The following is a 17,142-nucleotide window of genomic DNA, read 5'->3' on the forward strand; positions in this document are numbered from 1 at the left end:
ACTGATAGAACATGTCCATCATTTTGCTACACACAGTGAAGGATCTTGGCTTCCCTAGGAAACAGAGCCTGCTTGTCTCCTTCTTATGTCATCCCTCCAGTTCAGCCTGTTGTTGATGTGAACACTCAGATACTTCTCCAACACACACACATCCTGATCTTCGTTCTGAAGCTGACCACCATCTCTCTGCTTTTATTCACATTCTGTACCGTCCTCCTGGACATCACTGATATCCAACCTCTGCAGAACCACCAGAGTTCTTCTGTAGGTGTTGTGACCCATCAGAGGATTATGAAGTGAACAGGAGTGGTACAGCAGACCCCTGTGGAGCAAATCGCACAGAGGTCCGACACAACTTTCAGAACTGTTTGCAGATTTATGTAAATTTTAAAAGATTCTCTCGTGACGACTGCGTACGTATGTATTCTACCAAGAAAAAGCGACACACATTCTGATTAAAGATTGTGATTTTTATTATACTAAATCTGATCTATAATATACAAACATTCACAATATTTTGTACAATCACTTTGTGCTTCTCCCCGAACAGGAGCAAACCGTAAGACAACAAGTTTACAGGAACTCTCTAAGAATTAGTCCATGGTTACACTGCAGAAAAATAAACTCAACACCAGGATCAGATCTACCTCTATCATTTACAAAGTCACTTAGAAAATAATCATATGAAGACGATGTCCATGTTATTGTAAGTTCTTATCCATATGAAGACACACGGCAGGGAGTTACACACACCAACGTGCGCTGTGGTTGCTATACAACAGTTTGGCAGGATATAAGTTTATCAGAATATTTAAGAACAAATGTTTCTTCAAGTCTTCCATGAACAAACGCACTGGATCTCAAAATATCACAAGAACCCGTACAACTGAACACGCGATAAATATCATGATACTCAACACGAACACACACGCACACACACACTCATGTAGGAAACACTGCAAACACGGCGGCTGTGCGACTACACCTGCTAAAGGGGGCGAGAGACGTGCTCTCCTCACTCATCAGTTCCACTCACGTGTGTGCGTGACTAAAAATCAGCCTCCGTGTGGCCTTGGCGGCACGGTTGCCGGTGCAAAAGCTGATTGCCACCATGAAGCAGGGCTGCAGCGCTCAGTGTGGCCCGGGCCAGGGTTCCTGATCCTGATCTCCTTTCCTGTCTTTGTTCTTCTGTGATTTTGGAAAAAAGCAGACATGGAAGTCTGTTCACGACATAGAAACCAAAATTACAGCGAGCACGCACTCCAGCACTGACCAGAGGCAAGACCCTGGATGCTTTTTACTCTTCTATGACTCGTGAACTCTGACTCAGCTTCCAGCAAAGAGCAATTCAAACAGGTTTACTTCACACCTGAAGGTTGATGATTAGTGTGAATGCAAACACGACTCTTTCCACTCTCATTCTCCATCTCAGATTGTTTCATAATAACACCAAAAAGAGCTCCAAGCATGTCTCCATTTGTATGTGAACTGTGAGCACGCTCACACCACCAAAGGGAGTGGATGATCATTCAGCTATGACGGTCAGACAGTCGTCAGTTAACCTCTGAAACAAACCTCCTGCATGTCGGTTACTTTGGAGTTCCTGTTGCTGTTTGCAGCTTCCATTAATGTGAGTCTGCTGGCTTGATCCTGAACCAGAAAAGCTGTGTGTTACTGGAAGGTTTGACTGCTGCAGCTCTGGGTTGTGTCGTCAGGTCTCAGTGGCTTTAAATAACTCCAGTCTTCTTAACTCGTGCTCTGTTTCTCTGTAATTAAAGCTCAGAGGTCAGAGAGGTGAATCCAGAGCTTCGGTCCCACAGGAAGGACAGCGTTTCAGTTTAAAGCATATCTCATTCGGGGTCATCACTGATTCTCTGTCGTGTATTTAAAGAATCTCACGGCTCTGTGAAGGCAGGAACTCTGCATCTCACTTCTGAGCACAGCCTTACATTACAGCAAAATGCACCTGAACTCAGGCTTCAGCAGCCACACCCACACCGGGCTTTAGAAATAAAAATGGCTCTGAGGCCTCTGATTCCTTGGAAGTCTTGGACCCCATTGGTCCATTCAGAAATCCTTCCACACCTTCACAACACAATGGAAACAGCTGGTACAGCAGCAGACGTTTTGGGGCTTCCTGTCAATGAGAAGAAACATTGACTGAAGGCCGGAACAGTGAAGATCTGAAGGACTGCTTCATCAGACAGAAACAGGAAGGTTGTATAAGCTATGAAGGACATGCAAAGAGAGCTGAAAGTCAAGCAGCATCACGTTAAGTCCTGCAGAACATCAAACTGAGGGCAGCTGTTGGAGGCTGCAGATTAGAGAGGACAGAGATAACAAACAGGGATTGTTTGTGCTCCTGCACACGCTCACATCAGACTTATATTTGTTCTGTTTGTTGTTAATAATCTTCCCGACGGAGACAATCTGAGTCAGAGTTCAGAGTTTCTTTAGTGGATGGTTTGCACATGCTCAAAGAGCATCTGTGTATCTCGGTTTGGTTTCCACAGAGTGAGCAGAGAAAATATCTTCACCTCTGGGATTTAGCATCACTGAAACCAAGACTGAAATCATCATACAAGCATCCATAAAATCACAATGCAGTTTCAGCTTCGTTTCACACCTGGTTACAGGTGTCATCAATACTCACAGCTGTTCATCCGATATGACTCTTGAAATTAATGATTTAATCTGAGGTTTTACAGATCAGAACTCCCAATGGAGGTTTTTTCTTGGATGTAAACTTATGTGTTGTCTCAGTAATACTTTGTTTTAACACCATTTCAAGTGTTTTCCTTCTCATTGAAGTTTCTCTAGTTATCTTAAGACCCTGTTCAACCACCAGGGGGTGCTGTCTCTTCACCTCTGACCCGGCTCCTCTGACCCGAGCGACTGGACTGCAGCCCTGTCAGAGTTGTGCGTTGGTGGTGCAGCCTTAAAGCGTCTGTCTGAATAAGGCCAGTAAGAGTTTGTGGGCTATAGGCATGTTATATCAGAGGAACTAACGCTAGCTGTAGAGAAGCAGCATGAGTGATGACTCAGAGGAGGACTGTAAACACATGAGCAGCTGTGGCGTTGTGCTACACTTTGAGAGGAAAGGCAGTGCTGTGCTGACCTGTGACACTGCTGACATCACACTCCAACTAAATGGGCATTTGGCATGTTTGAGACACTAAACTTGACCCGCAGTGATACTCAGTTAGAGGCCTGCTGCCTCACTGCACGCGTCATTACAGCACGGAGCAAGCAGGTGTCAATCATCGTGTCTAATCTCAGGCAGAGTAAGAAGATTCACCCTCGGTGTCCCGGTCAACATCACAGTGCTGCAATCAAAGAGAGCATCTTCAAGGTAACAAAGAGAAGTCGGACGGCATCTTTGTGATGCATGCGAATGAAGCACACTTCTTAAGGGGTGTCCACACAGGAAGTGATTCACTCATCTTGCATCATTTTAATGGCAGCTAGATTATGGCTGTTCCTGGCTGTGGTTGCTTAGGTAGCCCTCTAATGTATTTACCACCCCCTGATATCTCAGTCAGAGGTGTCCTTCACTCCACTGGTAGTTGCTTTAACCGCTCACCTTTAAGTTAAGGAAAGTTTAACTCAAGAGCCACCCACTTTGTATGGGTTATTTCTCTGTGAAGAAGTCTGCACTACAGAGTGACACGCAACGGCTTGCAGAAAAAAGCCTTTTACTAGTGTTAACAATCATCTGCAGTTTGGTCTCTGCAGCAGCTGGACTGGATGGATCCTATTGTCCCTCTGACCTGCAGTGGTTTCCTGCTGGATGTTTTACATCTGTGCAACATTCTGGATCAGCTTCTGTTGGATTTGACTTTCATGCTTGCAAGAAGTTGAGTCTGTGGTTACCAGCTGTGCAGCTTTTTAGACATTAATTGTTACCACCTTGAAGTCACACCAGCACAGAAAATCAACCTGTTGGAAACACCTTCAGTGCATTTGTTTCTTGGCGCAAACAGTCCACTCTCCACCCCTGACTCACAAATTCCCCCCACTTACCAAAAGTCTTCCTCACAGTCCTGACCTCTGACTCCTCACTCCACAGTAAAAGGCTCTACTTCACACACATGAATGTCAGCATTTCAACTAACACAACTATGAAATAAACCGTGCACGCTCATCATCAGATGCTAATTATCCATGCGACAGCTAAGAGAACGAACCGGAAGTACCTGATGTCACTTTTTCAGCCTGTCTGTAACTGTGTCACTTTCTAGTATAATCAAGCCTTTGTTCTTTTTTTTTGTTTCTGCATAAGAGAAAAATCCTTGAAAACAGTCACTGGTCACAGTGATATCACCACCAGCAGCACAATAACCTTTTCAAGCACGCCAAATCCACATTAGCATGGAGTACGCTGACAGCTAAAGGGCCTCCCACGGACACTTGGGATGGTAAAAGTGGTTATATAGATGTTAGTTAGCAGGGCCTGGAGAAGGCGTAGTAATGGATGGCCGCTCACAAACATGAAGCAGAGCGAGTGTGCAGAGGAATGTTACAATAGATAATCTATTTTTTTTTTTCTTTTTCTTATTTTGAGATCTTGGGGGATGACAGACAATCAGCAGCACTTCTGAGGTAGCTGGGCAGGTTTGTCGGTCAGTCTGGTGGTCTTGGAACCAGGAGCTGCCGGCGCCTCTACGTCCACACGCTCCGACATCTTCACACAGATGATGTCCACCAAGCGCTCGAACACCTGCCGCACATTGATGTTCTCTTTGGCACTTGCCTCGTAGTACTCGAAGCCTGCAGGAGGAAGCAGAAGAGTTTTACTTAAAAACCACTGCAGCAACATTTAGAGACGTCGGACTCAGTGGATGACATTAGACTAGTGATAAACAAAATGCTCCTTTATGCTGATGATGCCATGTTGTATAGCTCATAAACAAAGTGCTTTTAAGCTCAGTGGAAATGTCATTGTCCTAGTGTTTTACATGTCTAAATTCTCAGAATTTTCTGTTGGATTTTATTATTATAGCATTTTGAAGTTAGTTTGTGGTAATGAAGATGTGTTTTCATGGATATTTGTTTTAGTTTTTAGGTCGTACTCAGTTTCAATTCACACTTTCAATAGTGTTTCATTACTTCGGTGTTTCTGGTTCTGTTGGGTTTTACTTCCTGTCTGTTGATTGTCTTGAATATGTTTAACTGTGGCTTATTTCCCCCCGTGTAGTGTGTATAAACAGTCCTGTCTCCCTCTGTGTTCTTGTCAGATTAGGTTTTTATCTGTGCTTTGTGTTGTGCTGCCCTGCATCTCCATGGGTTTTCTTTGGATTGCAAAATTTTGGATATTCCAACAAATAAAGGGTTTCTTTCAACTACCTGCCTTGGTGTCCTGGATTTGGACCCTTTCCAACAACTCCACCTTCCAATTTATGCAGGAAAACAACTTTCTCATGGGTTTATTTCTTTAATTTAAAGAATGAAACATAAAATCTCCTTTATGCTGATGACAATGTATTGTATTGCTCAGATGGGGTGGCTGTAGCTCAGGAGGTAAAGCAGGTCATCTACTAATCAGTAGGTTGGTGGCTTGATCCCTGACTGCTCCAGTCTGCATCTTGGGCAAGACACTAACCTGAACGTGCTGTCTGACGCATCAACTTGAGTTTGACTGTTCGATAGAAAGCATTTAAGCACATACAACATGTTGTATGAGAGTAGAAAAGGGCTATATATGAAAGATCATTTAGATATATGTTTTTACTAAGTTCATTCTTGAATATTAATGCAAGAGGAAAGACAAAAAACCCTGAGAATGAGATGGAGGCGCTTACTGGAAAAGAACCAGAAGAGTTTTCTTCTTTTAAGTGGCTGAGTATTTTCACTTCTAGCTTTAGAGCTTTAGTAAGATAGATGCTGTTTCTATTGAACTGTAACTGTTTATATTGTCTTTTTGCTTTATGAAAACTGTTGCCATTCAGCTACGTGTCAATGTCTGCTCTAGTTTTAAAAATGAGAGGGAATACACTCCATATTTGATACCAGAGAGATCCTTAACATAATAAAGCTTAAAGTTTGGAGAGCGAACATTGGTTCATGTAAGAGCTGTCAGACAGACACGAGGTCCTACTCATTTCTTTTCGAGTAGGTTTTTCCCGTGTCATGGAAATTATTTTCTGTTTTTTAAAAAAAAAATCAGACTGTGTGAGAAGCAGACACTTGAACAGATGCTCGTTTAGCTGTGTGGAGAATCTGATTCACTCTCTTCCTCAGGCTACATGAAAGGTGAGTTAAACAGTTAATAGAGCTGCAGCAAGGCTCAGTTTCAGCTCAATTATCTGCATTAGGACAGAAAGCATGAAGAGTGAAGCATCTCATCTCATATTTGTGCGTTTAAGGTGTTTCAGGCTTTCGGCTCAGTGTCAGCACAGCTCTCTGATGGACTGACCTCAGAGCAGCTTTGAATACACGTGACCTGAACAGAGGGCCCTGAATAACACCTGAGCTCGTCTAAAAACATTGGGAGTGAAGTCTGATGTCAGTAAAGTACAGACATGATAATGTTTATTTCTATTTTTCTGCATGTTCATTATTGATCACATGTAAAATTAGGCCGATCATGCATGTCGGGACTTTTTGCTGAGACACTTGAATAACAATGACATTCTTGTATCACAAACTTAACTATAAATAAATGAAACCAGAATAGTAATTTATTTGCCACATAATGTAAGAATGAAAAGTTTGAAGGTGTTTTCATGAGTGTGCTTTAATTAATAATCATTTTCAGGCTAAACACCATCAAACAAAGAAAAATCAATGCTGGCGCTCTGAATCACAGTTAGAAATTTCTTTGTTCTGCAGTCAGCACACGGTGTGCGAAAATCAATTCACATAGGGTGGTGCATTAATAAAATCTATCAACAATAAAGTGCAATGCTGCTTTTACTGGAATAAAAAGCTACTCGCCCCGTCGGTGCTGAGAGCCGCAGCTTTTACCTGCTTTCATATTCTTGTTCTTCGTGTTCTTGTGCATAAAGAAAAATTAAAGCTAAACTGAGTACTTTCTAAATGTTCAGACCAAGAAAAAGCAAAAATAAAATAAACTTATAATCAGATTTCCTCCAACAGGTATAATTTAAAGAAAGTTCTTCGGCAGACACGGCTCACCTGGTGAAAACACACCTGTCCTCACTGTTTGCAGAAACCATCCCTGTTAGTCTGAAGGCTCCTCCTGCACTGCCTTCATGCTCAGGTGTTTGCAGGTAAATGTTAGATAATATGAGGAAGGGGATGGATTGTGTGTATGTATTTTAATCACACTATGGGTTTTTCTACTTTTTTACTACATCATACATAATACATGTCTCATGAGCTTCAGCACAGAGCTGCTGAAGGAAGAGATGAGCCATCCCTTTTTCTTTGAATAGTTAAACTAAATAAGCACATATATATAATTTTCTCTTTAGGTTCCTTTTGGGGCCCTGAGGCAGTTTTTCTCTCACTTCAACCATCTCAAGCTAAAGAAGAAGAAACGTTTCTTCTGCTGTCTGTACCACCTGAGGTGAAAGAGAGCTGAGTCTCACCTAGCTGATCAGCCAGGTGTTTTCCCTTCTCAGGGGGTACCACTCTCTCCTCGTCCATGTCGCACTTGTTGCCCACCATGATCACCTGGGCGTTATCCCACGAGTACGTCTTGATCTGCGTAGCCCTGCAAACACACAGCAACATGACCTGAGCTGAGTTTCACTTTCTGAGCTGAATCACAGGCTTCCAGCCAATCACCTACCAGTCCTGGACGGCGTTGAAGGACTCCTCGTTGGTGATGTCATACATGAGAATGAAGCCCATGGCACCGCGATAGTAGGCGGTGGTGATGGTGCGGTAACGCTCCTGACCGGCCGTGTCCTGAAAACAAACACACAGCTAGTCACATGACCACGTTACAAGTAACACGTTACTGTAATCCGATTACCTTTTTCAAGTAACGAGTAAAGTAAGGGATTACTATTGCAAAAAAGGTAATTAGATTACCGTTACTTTCCCGTAAGCACACTGCGTTACTAAAACCGTGATTTTTTTTTTTTGCGAGAATGTCTCATGACAGTGACGTAAGCGAGTACGACGTTCGTGACAACAGCTGTGTGCAGATCAACAATGGATAGTATATTGAGTGCGGGAGAGAGTATGAGGTGCAGCGTTTAAAGCGTGGAAGTACTGACCATATTTTGAGTTTGATTTCGTAAAAAGTGACAAAAGCATTAGCGTCTGTTGTGCGTGGGAGGAAAACTTCTCTTTACAGCGAAAAACCCCCCTAAACTTTAGAGCAAGCACCGAGTGCGCTACGACGTAATGGGAAATTCACAGAGAAACTCGCGGATTCTTCCACTGACCACTGCGACACACCTGCACCAGGGCAAACCTCCGCCTACCACACTCCTGCTATACAGGTGAAAATAGAGCAACAGGACTGCTAGTCTTTGATGTTATTTATTTTCTGCTGTGTTTTACTTGCATCTCTTTGAAAGACTGAGTGTAAACACAAAAATATATTTTATTTTATGTGCTGGAATGTGCAGAAAATAGGTTTAAATGTTAAACAAATTTCTTCCAGTCAGAGAATGTTGCAAATTTAATTTTTGCTTGATGCATAAAGTTAAAAGATTAAAACTAATAAAACAAGTTTTAAAAAGAGACTTTTCTATTTGATTACATTTTGTATGATGGATTATGCAGAAAAAGTAGAATTGGGCTGAAATATCTATTGCTTTATTCCCTATTCAGGTTGTAAATCATGTTTTTAAAAAGGAACTAAGTAATTAATTACTTTTGAAAATAAGTAATCAGTAAAGTAACAGGATTACTTTTGGGGGGGAAGTAATCAGTAATTAGTTACTGATTACTTTTCAAGTAACTTGACCAACACTGCACATGACTGTGCCAGCTGCAAACAGACTAATTAATCAGTAGCCTCCAAGTACTAAAATCTGCAATTCTTCCAACGTCCAGCAGAGGCTCCAGCAGTGAGCCAGTCCCTTCAGACTCCGATGTTAAAGGTTTACAGCAAAAATAAACACATTTACAGCTCGATACACAAACTTGTCTGGTCTCTATCAATAATTTCCCCCTTTATACCAAAAGTATGGGGGGAGTGGTTTTAGAACTCACCTGGAAAGTTTGCATTATTGGAGGCGTGGCCTCTTTGACTGACAGGTAAATGGTGACACAAGTGGCTGTAGCTGCTACCAGTCAATACCTCTGGACCCTGTTTGTGCTGTTAGAGCCTTTTTAATGACATTATGTGACCAATAATATGGCTGCTGTGAGGTTACTGTACTAACAGACCATCTAGGAAGTGAAATTCTAGGTATCTGTGTCTGTGTGATGTACATACAGTCTGTAGATGCATACTGATAACAAGAGCATTAGCTGATAACTTAGCATTCCAGCCTCTCGTCTGAATATGGTCTGGAAACAAACAAACAAAAAAAAAAACCCAGCACGGTGAAGGCCGAAAGTAAACTCCAAAACTTCCAGACTTCGTGGCTGCATCCATATTTAAGGTCCACTCTATGAATCTACCATGATGAAGCCATCAGTGCTGAAGCTCCAGAAATAAAGCTGTAAAAATGTCTGTAAATCTGCAGGAGAAGAAAAAGAGAGGAAGACGCTGGATTGAGACACAGCGGGGAAAAACTCCTGAAACAAACATCCTCACAAATACATAAACTACACAGCAGGTTCATTATAGATAATTTGTTTGGAACCTAAAATATGAGTGCGTTGATTCAGCTTACGTGTTTCTTTAGACACCTGCTGGGTTTCTGCAGAAGCTCAAAGGCTTGAAAGAACAACTTCTGAAGAGTAAAGGGTGATGAATAAAAAGTTCGTTTTTAATATTTAAGCAAAACAGCCATTCGGCATCAGCATCCCTCCCTGTGCTAATGTAAATGGCCTGCATTTGTATAGCGCTTTTCTAGTCCTTAAGGACCCCAAAGCGCTTTACACTACATTCAGTCATTCACCCATTCACACACTGGGGATGGCAAGCTACATTGTAGCCACAGCTGCCTTGGGGCGCACTGACAGAGGCGAGGCTGCTGGACACAGGCGCCACCGGGCCCTCTGACCACCACCAGTAGGCAAACATGGGTTAGTATCTTGCCCAAGGATATTTGGCATGCAGCCAGGAGGCAGCCTGGCATCGAACCACCGACCTTCTGATTAGTGGCTGACCTGCTCTGCCACCTGAGCTACAGCCACCCCACGAAAAAAAGTGCTGCTTTAATAACTCTGACTTGTGATATGACAGATTAAATACACATCATTACTGTGGAAACTGAAGACGATCAGTAAAAATTATCTAAGAAAGCACCAGAGACTCTTTCAGCTAGTCTCAGGCCATTGATCTCTGCAACAAGCAGCCGGGCCACGGTGTTACTTTCATCCTCCATATCACTACAGCTGCCCCGAGTCACTCTGCTAATTTTAGCTCTGACTCAACACTTCCTGATTCTGCCTTTATCCGGAGAGACACAGCGAGAGCTCGCATACGATTAATTAATTCAGACTGTGGAGTGTGTGTGTGTGTTTACGATGGAGGATGATCAGCCTCAAAAATATGCAGACAGCTGAAACACTCTCCTACTTCCTACTCCTGTATGACACTAACGGAGCCAAAACATCCAAAATGAATATCACGTTTTATTCCATAAGACCTGAGGCCATAAACTCATGAGAGAGGTTTGCACTGAGCTCAGCTGAGCGGGAGGATCAATCTCCTCTTAAACTTCTATCCAATCACACTTTTGACAACCAGAGGTGTCGCCCCTAGTGACTACATTTGTCTGTAAGCAGAGCCAGTGATCTAAAATCTGTGTTAATATGTTGAAGTTAACAGCCATAAACTACACCTCCCATGATGCTTTGGTCATAGCTCTCCATCCAACAGTTTGTGTTCAGTCTATTTTTACTCACAACGATGCTTTCAGTTTGAATCCGCTGGCTCTGATTGGCTCCAATTATGTCAACACACATACACACACACACACACATGAATGCACACAAACACCTTCTGGGCCCTTTGTCTCCCCCCAGGTCTCAACCTCTCCACCCTGAGAGCTCCTTTTAATTGCCACTAAAGTCAACACAGTAATGGAGTGTGTGTGTGTGTGTGTGTGTGTTTGTGTGTGTGTGAACGTAAAGGGCCGCTGCCATGGCAACAACATCACCACTGATAAAAGGAGCTGTGAGTGTGTTTTTGCTGCAAGAGCTCAGTCTGCTGATCCACTTTAAACGCATGCAGCTGATCATTACTGCGCTTTATGAAGACGTGCGCTCTGTCACAGCACGTTCAACATTACAGCTGACGTCACAGAATTGTAACGTTTCGTCGCAGTGTATTAAAGCAGCGAGAGCAGAGACATTAAAGGACGAGGAGACACATCACTGAACCCTCTGAGAGATTCAGCATCAGCAAAGATGGAGGCACAAGTTTAACCTGCAGGGAAAGGATGCTTTTTAAACTTTAATTTGAAGGAATAAACAGACAATTTTAAAAAAAACTGCCCGAATGGAACAAGTAAAGGCTCAAAATCCACATCACTCAAGCCAATCAAATAAAAAACAGAGCAGGAAGCATCAGTGCGATCTGCAGCGGCTAAAGATTCGATCAAACCTTAGATCAGCGTTGGGCTGTCAAATGAACATCAGATGATGTCTGTGGTCAGTTTGTGGAAGGTTTTTGATTGTTTTGGCGTAGCATGCATGAAAGCTGTGGTCTGATCTCGACTTAATGTGAGATCATTCTATTCATGCAGTTTTTATTTATGGACATGAAAGCAAAATAAAAAAAAAAGAGTTAATTTCAGTAATTCTTCACAATAACTGCTCCAGTTCAATTCAGTTTTATTCCGACAGCACCAATTCACAGCAACAATTGCCCCATGATGCTTTATAGTGTAAGATAAAGAGAAAACACCAACAATCAGACGATCCCCTGTGTGAGCAGGAAGTGGCAACAGGAGGAAGAAAGAACTCCCTTTGAACAGGAAGTTAAATCACATAAGATCCGATCAGGCAAGTGCTTTAAGGTGTTTCTGCTGATTGGTGCATCTTCAAGCACTTTGGCTCTGCAGCTCAACATCTAAACCACATGGAGTATTTCCAGTATTTAGAATGGGTCTGCTCAGTCAGCGTCCTCCTGACCCATCAGGACAGCGTGTTCTGCCATACCACAAAACCTCACCAGGAACAGGTTGAGGAACATGGTGCATCCATGGAGCTGGCCCGACCTCCAGACTTCCCCAATGGCTGCAGGTGAGCAGACATCCATTTCCCCAACAACATTTTCAGCTGAAGGATCTCTCTTAGAAAACCTTTCATCCTTGTTAACAGCTCACTTGGTGCTGTGTCAGCTGAGATGCTCAGCATTGTAAGAGGGGCTGATTGGCTCACAAACTGTGACTTTCTCTATGGTTCATCTTCACTTTTGCACAGTGATGTATCTAAAAAAAGGAGAGACCTTGGAGAAAATGTGTCACTCTTCCAGCGACTGTATCTGAGCGGGTAACCTGAGGTTAACTTTGTATTTGGTGAGCTCAGACAACCTTCAGAGGAAGCTCATTTCTGCTGCCTGTATTCTCATTCTGCCATCACTGCCCACAGCTCTTGGTCATATGTGGGGTAGGAATGTGTAAGTTTGCTCACTTACAAATAAATGAACTGTCTCTATTTTTTATGATAGTTTCATTTTAATGGACAGAGACAGAATATTATTTGAAAATCCAGAAATTGACATTACATAAACGTTATAAATACATCTGTATGTTCATTGAGGGAAATAAGTATTTGATGCTCTGCGAACCAGCCAGAACCTCCCACAGACTGGCAGTTTGCCATGTGGCAAACAGATTACAATCAACCAATCAATCAAAAACTCAGTGACCATCAATCAGTCTAAGTCTGGAGCTTCATGCGAGATCTTGCTCATGCGATGAGGATAATCATGGGAAAAGTGGTGGATCAGCCCAGAACTCCATGGGATGAGCTTGATAATGGTATCGTGTTACACTGTAATGGATTGGAATCTTCAAGGAGGCTCATGTTCAGGCCCATCTTAAGTTTACCAGTGAACACCTAAATGAATGAGAGAAGGCTTGGGAGACAGACCTGTGGTCAGATGAAACCAAAATCAGGCTCCTGCTGAGGTTAGAGGAAGAGAAATGCTGAGTACGACTCAAAGAATAGCTTCCCCACAGTCAGGCACTGAGGCAGAAACATTATGCTTTGGGCTGTTTTTCTGCTGAGGGTACATGATGATTTCACCGCACTGAGGGGCCGATGTATGAAGCCAAACTAGAACCAGAACCTCCTTCCCTCAGCCTGATCACTGAAGATGGGTCAAGGATGGAACTTCCAGCATGAGAATGACTCAAAACATATCGCCAAGGCAACAAAGGAGTGGCTAAAGAAGAAGCAAGTCCTGTGAAGTTACTAAGGCTTTGAGTTGGCAACTTGAGAAGTGAGCAAACCTGATGACCAACAACAAGAAACATCTTACTGCTCTGATCGCCAACAAGGCAACAAGACATGCAAGTCAGTTTATAATTTTTATGTAATGTGTTTTTTTTAAATTTTTGGTTGATATTCTCATATATCTCTCATCATTAAAATGAAACCACCATAAAAAACAGAGACTCTTCATTTCAACTGGGATCAAATCATTATTCCCCCTTTAAACCTTTCTGTAAACCAGCTCCGCCTTCAGCATTCATCGTCACCACGACACACTGATAAGAAGCTTGCATTAAGTCCGAGGTCTGACCCATTGGTCCATCTCATGCTTTTATCATCACTTTTAAACAACATCCTGAGATACTGTAGCAGCTGTGTGTTACGTCCCTGAATGACCATCAGTGTTGAGCCCTGAGTCTGTATGAGGGAAAGAGGTTATTGTTTGGTACTAACTTTTTAAAGGGCTGTTACAGAATCTAGGTAATGTTGCATCACTTTTCACCGTCTCAGCCTTACCTGCATGGACCCTACCACCGCATTCCCTGACTAACAAAAAAGCCACACAAAAAAACAGACACACAAACACAGAGTTTAAACTGATAATCTGATGATCAATAATTAATTTTATGACTAAAACATTTTGTGGTTGCAAAACCACTTCTTCCTAACAGAGGGGCTGGTTCTGAGGCCTGACACCAATGCAGGTGTCCTCTGACGTCAAAGCAAACCAGGTTTAACATTTAACCACCAGCCACAACTTCTTTCTATTATTTTTTACTTTATAGCTAAAAAAAAAAGAATATCACAGAGGCAGAGAGTGAAGACATCGATGCAACAAGACACCATGTGCATAATTTGTGACATCAGCATCTGTTTCCACAAGCAAGTCCGTCTCCGGCATCTCAGACAAGCAAACCGTCCTCACCCAGATCTGCAGCTTGATCCTCTTGTCGTTGCGATACACCGTTTTCACTTTGAAGTCAATGCCCACGGTGCTGACGAAGGAGTTGCTGAAGGAGTCGTCGGCGTAGCGGAACAGGAAGGACGTCTTCCCCACGCTGCTGTTGCCAATGATCAGCAGCTTGAACATGTAGTCGAAGTTCTGGTCAGAGCCATCCCGCTGGCCGAAACGCTGGTCTGCCTTTGCCATCTGAAGAATTGAAAAGGACAAAAACACAAGAATCAGCAACATGACTTTTCATCCAGGCTGAGAGCTTCTTTTAAGTCTCACCTGAGATTGCAGAGTTTACATTTGCTTGTGTAACAGTCTGAGCATGTCAGTGGTATAAAAGCTCTTTTACTTTGATGGGATCAGTTGGGATGGGAAGAATCTGTCTGCTTACAGCGTTCTCACTCAATATTCCAAAATGTGTTGATTATTTAGACCCATGAATGTATAGAAAAAGGGTAAAGAAAATCCTTTGAAGGTGAGTAAACATTTAGTGAAGAGAACACCTGAACAGCAGACATCTGTGGTCGCCTAAAACTCACTCTCATGGTGCCTGAACCTCGTACAGGTCTGATGCACTAATGGTTTCAGTGGTGTTTCTGAGGTGGGATGCAGAGTGTTGTGCACGCGTGGACTACAGGAGCAGATTTCATGGTGGTGTGAGCGTCGTTTTAACCTAGTGTAACCAGTCAGCTTCACCACCAACAACATCAAGCAACTGCCTCACTGGTGAGTCCATAACGTGCAGACAAAGGAAACTTAGAATAACCAACACTGATTTCATGTTTTATTCAGTACAACCTAAAACAAGTGGCTGAGCACATAAAACACACAGAGGTCAGATATCTCATAGACTTCTATAGGACCAAAGTCTCTTTGCAGCCACAGCTCTCGCCCCCTGGTGGCCATTAAAAAGAAGGCAGCTTTAAGGCATTTTCCACACTGGCTTCATTTTTCACACCTGAAGCTGCGTTAGTCTTTTCTACGGCCTGTGGGTGTTTTCTACACGGCATCCAGTATCTGCCTGCTCCTCCACAGAAAGACGCGGTGCAATGTAAATCGTAAATAAATCGTCAAAGATGTGCAGATGATTCCAGGTGTTTGATTTGAAGGTGTGGTTGAAGGAGCTGAATAAAAAAGGACGTTCTGGGTGCAAACATCAAGCAGATCCATCAGCAGAGGACACATCACAGCTTGGTCCATTCAGGGGTCAAAGGTCTGGAAGTTACATCACAACATGATGAAGCACTGTGTGTAGCGTGAAGAGAAGAACTGCAGGTGCAGAGGGTTCAGCCCCACCTCACCCGATGAGGTGAAGCTGAACCCGAGCCATCTCGTGCCGCTTCCATTAGCGCATGTCATAATGCAATATGATTGTTACCCCCAAAACAACCACTAGTGGAGAGCATACAATAGATAATGTAACTGAGTACATTTACTCAAGTACTTTACTTAAATACAATCTTAATGTACTTAATGTACTTATCCTTGAAGTATTTCTGATCTCAGCCACTTTAATTATTTTGGATGTTGTACTTTGTTTCTTCTTCTTCTGTAGATTTAAAATATAAATTAATTAACACATTAAAGGTGCAACATTAAAGTCATAAACACATTAAAGAAGCAACAATTGGTGGTTTAATGAATCAATAATCACCATAGTGATTTTATACTGGCTGTAGGTGTGAATAGTTGTCTCTCTCTCTGTTAACCTTGTGATACCTGTGCAGGTGTGCCCCGCCTGTCACCCTATGAGAGCTGGGACAGTCTCTTCAGCTGGATAAGAAAATGATTCAATTAAATTTTATTTCTATGGCACCAAATCACAACAACAGTCACAACAGTATGGAGTGCAATGACTAACACAGATGCTGCAGAGGCCAATGGAAATAGTCGTGTTTTCGCTTCTTTGGATAAAAACGATTGAAAAGTATAACGAACAAAAGAGGTTTAAACTTCATGAAGTATCATGTAAAACGTGTGTGAAGGCACAGGACCAATCAGGGACCACAGAATCACACTCAACAGGTCTGAGCTCACGTGCTGCTCTCCTGATCAGAAGCATCATACCAGAGAGGATTATCTGATCATCACCAGGTTAACATCAGCACGCTTATTATCGCTAAATGAAAGGTGAAGTTGATGAAGGTGCTGTTTGATAATCAGAATGAGCAGCCATCCCTCCAATAGGGCCTCAGCGGGCAGGAGAAGCCACGGAGCAGCCTGAATCCCCGCAGACCAGCTGCACCTCTGACTGCATCATCACCATCATCATCATCCCACATGGACGTCATCAAGCTTCAGCGTCGAAAAATACAAACCATCGATTAGAGAAGGATCGAAGCCATCGATCACCAACGATGATGTGAAGATGATGATGATGAGGCTGGAGGAAAATCACAGAGATGCACGAGCCCCGGTGTCGCACCGGTGCAGGTGTGACCGACGTTTCTGGATCAGTGTGTGTGTCCGTATGTGTGTGTGTGTGTCCGTGTGTGTCACCTCTGCTGGGCGGATCGGACGCTCTCTCGGTGTCTCGGTGTGCAGATAAAATCCGTGTCTTCTCAGCAGTGGCTCCTGTGTTGGGGAGAGGAGGAGGCGCGTGCAGACCGGATGTTTGCTGTGAAACGAGCTGAAGAGTCTGAATCTGTCCGCGCGCAGATGCTTCACGCACGGCGGCAGGATGACATGCTGCACACAACTCCTGCTGC

General features: G+C 43.1%; 1 protein-coding gene across 1 annotated transcript; it reads right to left on the bottom strand.

Annotated features, from left to right (window-relative positions):
- Positions 1 to 1,072: 1,072 nt before the first annotated feature.
- On the bottom strand, positions 1,073 to 17,139 carry rab3b (RAB3B, member RAS oncogene family). The gene is made up of 5 exons (XM_085151125.1): positions 16,934 to 17,139; positions 14,408 to 14,632; positions 7,757 to 7,875; positions 7,554 to 7,678; positions 1,073 to 4,770 (listed from the first exon to the last, which is right to left on the bottom strand). Exons 2-5 carry the CDS (start codon positions 14,630 to 14,632, stop codon positions 4,586 to 4,588), a joined length of 654 nt encoding a protein of 217 aa, XP_085007251.1. The 5' UTR covers positions 16,934 to 17,139; the 3' UTR covers positions 1,073 to 4,585.
- Positions 17,140 to 17,142: the final 3 nt, after the last annotated feature.

This window comes from Neolamprologus multifasciatus, chromosome 23, assembly GCF_963576455.1.
Source record: "Neolamprologus multifasciatus chromosome 23, fNeoMul1.2, whole genome shotgun sequence".
NCBI lineage: Eukaryota > Metazoa > Chordata > Actinopteri > Cichliformes > Cichlidae > Neolamprologus > Neolamprologus multifasciatus.